The 6,000-nt window shown below is 43.2% G+C and overlaps 1 protein-coding gene across 2 annotated transcripts in view; it reads right to left on the bottom strand.

Annotated features, from left to right (window-relative positions):
• Nucleotides 1-3,388: 3,388 nt before the first annotated feature.
• plpp3 (phospholipid phosphatase 3) overlaps nt 3,389-6,000 on the bottom strand; it is a 40,634-nt gene continuing 38,022 nt past the window's right edge. Inside the window, exon 7 of one of the 2 annotated variants that reach the window (XM_031833440.1) lies at nt 3,389-5,873. In XM_031833440.1, coding sequence (XP_031689300.1) covers nt 5,745-5,873 — 129 coding nt within the window. In that variant the 3' untranslated portion in view covers nt 3,389-5,744. The remainder of the gene's footprint in view (nt 5,874-6,000) is intronic. The other variant, XM_031833441.1, reaches the window with a different exon arrangement.

Genomic DNA, 6,000 nt, shown 5'->3' with positions numbered 1-6,000 from the left:
GTAGGATTATTGTTTTTTTCAGGGCTTTGGTGGGTCTAGTATAATCCAATACTGTATGTACTGTGTTTTGTTATGACATTGTGTAACTATTGTTTTATGGTAATAAAGATGAGACATTAATGTCAATGTTTGTGTTAGGTAAATCAGACAGACACACAAAACACACAAGTCGGCCTCTCTTACGCATCACTTCCTTTTCCAAGTCTATTGTTTGTTCAGATGAACTTGGTACCTTCAGGCGTTTGGAAATTGCTCCCAAGGATGAACCAGACTTGTGGAGGTCTACAAATTTTTTTCTGAGGTCTTGGCTGATTTCTTTTCTATTTCCCATGATGTCAGGCATCACTGATTGGGAACCATACTTAGGTAGCTCTTGCCCACATGGGTTTTGTGGGTAGTTGTTTTCTGTATAGTTAGTTTCCTTACAGAACTGTTCGTTTTCCTCTTTGTTATTTTTTGTTCTAGTGTTCTGATTTGAATAAAATATCATGAACACGTCTCACGCTGCGCTTTGGTCCAGTCATTCACAGGAAGAGGATCGTTACAGCTTGTGTGTGTGTTGTCTCTGTCAGTCCTCTGTGTCTGTTTCAGATAACAGGATTTTCTCAGATTCATGTCAGAAAATATCCACTGTTGATTAGAAATGCTAGAATATAATTTCAATTAAATCTCAATGTGCTTTTTGGATTAATACAACAGCAAAAGTATTATTGGAATTTTAAAAAAACATGAACTCTATTTCATGTACAGTATTTTGGGAAACTGGAAGATTTAATTTTCCCATAAAGATCCTGCTTTTGGAACATAATCTTGGGTAAACCAGATTATCACTACTCCCTCATGTTATTGTTTGTCTCTGATCCACCACCTACGCATCTAGTCTGTCAGAGAATTGAATGAGATCATGGAAACCATTCAACTGTCTTCATTGTAATCTAACACCTTCACATAATTGGATTTACTAAAACTATGTTAGCACCTTCTAATACCCTCTACATTTCCTCATGAATCTGCCTGTAGTGAGTAGATGTGTTTAAACTGGTGTTGTCTTCTGTCTGGTTTGAAACACAAACATGTTAGATGGATGCAGGTGAGAGGTGGAAGGCCATGGTACTAACACCACTGTCCTCTCAGAACCTGGGTTCTAACACCACTGTCCTCTCAGAACCTGGGTTCTAACACCACTGTCCTCTCAGAACCTGGGTACTAACACCACTGTCCTCTCAGAACCTGGGTACTAACACCACTGTCCACTCAGAACCTGGGTTCTAACACCACTGTCCTCTCAGAACCTGGGTACTAACACCACTGTCCTCTCAGAACCTGGGTACTAACACCACTGTCCTCTCAGAACCTGGGTACTAACACAACTGTCCTCTCAGAACCTGGGTTCTAACACCACTGTCCTCTCAGAACCTGGGTACTAACACCACTGTCCTCTCAGAACCTGGGTACTAACACCACTGTCCTCTCAGAACCTGGGTTTCAACACCACTGTCCTCTCAGAACCTGGGTACTAACACCACTGTCCTCTCAGAACCTGGGTTTCAACACCACTGTCCTCTCACAACCTGGGTTTCAACACCACTGTCCTCTCAGAACCTGGGTTTCAACACCACTGTCCTCTCAGAATCTGGGTTTCAACACCACTGTCCTCTCAGAACCTGGGTTTCAACACCACTGTCCTCTCAGAACCTGGGTTTCAACACCACTGTCCTCTCAGAACCTGGGTACTAACACCACTGTCCTCTCAGAACCTGGGGTCTAACACCACTGTCCTCTCAGAACCTGGGTACTAACACCACTGTCCTCTCAAAACCTGGGTACTAACACCACTGTCCTCTCAGAACCTGGGTTTCAACACCACTGTCCTCTCAGAACCTGGGTTCTAACACCACACTGTCCACTCAGAACCTGGGTTTCAACACCATACTGTCCACTCAGAACCTGGGTTTCAACACCACACTGTCCTCTCAGAACCTGGGTTCTAACACCACACTGTCCACTCAGATCCTGGGTTTCAACACCATACTGTCCACTCAGAACCTGGATTCTAACACCATACTGTCCACTCAGAACCTGGGTTTCAACACCACACTGTCCTCTCAGAACCTGGGTTTCAACACCAAACTGTCCTCTCAGAACCTGGGTTCTAACACCACACTGTCCACTCAGAACCTGGGTTCTAACACCACACTGTACTTTCTGAACCTGGGTTCTAACACCACACTGTACTTTCAGAACCTGGGTTCTAGCACCACACTGTCCACTCAGAACCCGGGTTCTAACACCACTCTGTACTTTCAGAACCTGGGTTCTAACACCACACTGTACTTTCAGAACCTGGGTTCTAACACCACACTGTACTTTCAGAACCTGGGTTCTAACACCACACTGTCCCTCAGAACCTGGGTTCTAACACCACACTGTCCTCTCAGAACCTGGGTTTCAACACCACACTGTCCTCTCAGAACCGGGGTTTTAACACCACACTGTCTACTCAGAACCTGGGTTCTAACAACACACTGTACTTTCAGAACCTGGGTTCTAATACCACACTGTCCTCTCAGAACCTGGGTTCTAACACCACACTGTCCACCCAGAACTTGGATTCTAACACCACAACTATTTAGTTATGTTCAGTTCTTAAAAGACTTCTCTCTCCTGAGCTGAAAACGGACTTTACTGCAGAGAAAATTACATTGTCCTTTCCTCACTCAGTCACACAACATGACACTGTACATACACACTCACACATTCACACACACACCCAGGCACGCACACACATACACTTGCTCCTCTGCTCTGCCAAAGTGGGAAATCAACTCCTCTGAGCCCTCTCGAGTTCACTGTGTATGTGTGTGTAAATTACACCCGTATGACCTAAATACTTATAATTACAGTACTTCCAGTCCTATTTCCTATGGTGTCTGTGGTGTTTGTTGTTGACTGGAACTGTTGCTGGTGTCTGTGCTAACACATTTTACCTTCAAGAAAAGTATAAACACTATTTTAAAAATGGGAGGTTCTTCTCGAGTCCAGCTCCTGCGCCAAGATAGATGTGTGTAGAATACTACTTTCAGTAACAATTTGCTTTTAAAGTGTTGTTCATGACATAAGTGTTGTCAATATCTTACTATGCTAATGTAAAGAAATATAGACAAATATGACTCTCAAGTTGTTGCAGTTGACATAAGCTTTTATAACATCTTGGCCACGTTTTGAATCGTGTTATGACACTTATGGACGCTCTTAAGACACTGTTACGGAGTTGTCATGAACAACACTTCAAGTGTTACCTTATTTTCATTAGACCCAGTTCAGACATGAAACTGACACTACAGACCATCAACATAAACCCATACAGTCAAGACTAGACTTCACATAGTCGTGTTTATAACGGGATTTTTATTTAAAACCACATGTAGTAGAGCTAAGTACATTAAGCAGAAACAAAAATTTTGCTAATATTTATTTTGTACAAAATGAGACAATACAAAAATACTAATAGTGAATTTTAATACAATTGTAGGTTTGTTTTCAATGCAGATTAAAAACTTACTACCACAAATCTACAATATTAACTAAATAAAAAAATCTGTAAATCAATGCTTTTTAAGCAGCACTTGGTAGAGAACAGAGGTTGTCGTTTCATAGTGGACAATAGTTAAACATAAGAAATAATATCTTACATAGTTAATTTTGTGAACTATACATTATTTATATATTTATAAAATGAAAAGGAAAGGGTTTGCCAAAAAGATAGGACGGACTAAACGTGATTAGAAATATGTGCAACGTTTTGAAGTGGTGATGGTGAGAAGATGTCTTAGGCTCCATCCAAAATGGCACCCTATTCCCTATCTAGTGCACTTATTTTAGCCAGAAGTCCATCCTATAGGGAATAGCATGCCATTTGAGATTTGCCCTGAGTAAGCTGAAGTGTAAAATAAAATGACTGATGGGGAGCAGTTAGTTAATGACATGACTGGACTAGCACTGAACATGTTAAAGATGCATCGTAGCAGAAAATACAAATATTAAATCCACAGTTTTCTAACGTTCTCTGGACAGGGTCTCAGTCCTCCACCTCTGGCCCTCTCTGACACACACACACATATAGTGGCACACATTCTTGGCACAGACAATGGTGTGTGTGAGGAGGGTTCATTCTACACACACACTACCCGGAGGGTTCATCAAAGACACACACACACACACACACAAACAAATACACAGGACACACAAACCTATACACATCACACATACACAAAAGCAGACACACTGGCAGGCACCAACACAGTGACACACAGGACACATACATACATACCGCTAACGAGTGATTGGATGGGCCAGAGCCCCTCCCTGCCAGCGGAAAGAGCCCCTATCCCATAATGTCCCAGTTTAGCTGTCAATCAACCCTCTGTCCATGGTGACAGACCACACCCCCACATACGCAGCCAATCAAGCGGCAGCATGGCACAGCCACGCCCCCAGACAGGGTGACAGGTGGCTGAGAGATATTTACCTCCCCCTCTTCCTCCCCCGAATCCCCCAAACTAATACCAATCAATATCCCTACTCTTTTAACATCTCTCTTTCAAGAACCCCTGCTTCATCCACCCCCCTCTTTCAGAAAGCATCATCCCAGGTTAAGTTACCCAGAGGGGCAGCTAGAAGAGCCTTGTCGAACTGAGAACTAGACTAGTCCAAACTTCTACTTGGTGGTAGGAGCTAGAGTAGTATGGGTCTGGTTCCTCTCCAGGTCTCTTCCTTCTCTAGTAGTAGTCAGTAGCTGGTGGACAAGTTAACTATTTACAGGTTTACTTTATCCGTCTACGTCACGTGTCACACTCATTCAACGGAGGGCAGAGTGCCTGCGGGTTTCCGCTCCTCCCTTGTACTTGATTGATGAATTAATTAATAAGTCACTAATTAATAAGAAACTCTGCTCACCTGGTTGTCTAGGTCTTAATCGAAAAGAAAGCCCAAAAACCAGCAGACACTAGGCCCTCCATGGAAAGAGTTTGACACCCTGCTCTACGTGATCATCAACAAGTGTTCTAATAGCTGCTCCATCTGGTGGCGAGTAGTGATAATTGACAGTCAACTGGATTATAGTGCTGTAAGTTATTCTGCTCTATATTGTTACTCATATACTGTATGTGTCGTTTGCTAGTAATTTTGCAGTAATATCGTTCCTATCACTAAGGAAGTTGTTATCCTATGTCAAGGCCTCAGACAGAGACTGTCTTTCTTTCCTTGCTTCATTCATTCACTCATTCATTTATTTTTACACTTTTTTCCCTTTGTGTAGTTACAAAGTGTTCTGTTTCAGTGGCTCTGCACTGCTGTCTGTAACTTCTTGTCTTTTAGCTTTTGAGTCTTCTTTTTGCTCTAACTTGGGCTCAAATCAGAATAGTAGTAATAACAATAGTAGTTAAAGAATCTGGATAGTGAGAGTGGTCTCTGCAGGGCAGGTCTCAAATATCAGGCTATTTCCTAAGTAGTGCACTACTTTGGACCACAACGCGTGATAAGTAGTGCACCACTTTGGACCACAGGGCGTGATAAGTAGTGCACTACATTGGACCACAGCGCGTGATAAGTAGTGCACTACATAAGGAACAGAGTGTGATATGAGACACGGCGACAGTCTCTCTGGTCGCTACATTCTACTGTCCAATGGGAGGCAAACAGTGCTGTGATAGGCTCCTCGGTCATGGGAAGGGGCGGGGCCTGTCTCACACCATGTTGTGGTGGTTGTTCCGCTCGATGATGTCAGCAGGGGGGAGGAGCTCCTTCTTGATGGGGGAGGGAGGGGGTGAGGCAGGCTTCACCCTCGGCTTGAACAGGTCAGATACATAGAACACCTAGAGAGTGATAGAGATAGAGAGAGAGATAGAGGGAGAGAGAGGTGGAGGGAGAGAGAGATACATAATAAGCAGCTATAGTGAGGAATTTGACCAGAGGAAATGACTGAATATGGCTCACAGTGAC

Source organism: Oncorhynchus kisutch, linkage group LG10 (genome assembly GCF_002021735.2).
Source record: "Oncorhynchus kisutch isolate 150728-3 linkage group LG10, Okis_V2, whole genome shotgun sequence".
Taxonomy (NCBI): domain Eukaryota; kingdom Metazoa; phylum Chordata; class Actinopteri; order Salmoniformes; family Salmonidae; genus Oncorhynchus; species Oncorhynchus kisutch.
Note: the sequence above shows the minus strand (reverse complement) of the source record. Positions and strands in the feature narration are given on the sequence as shown.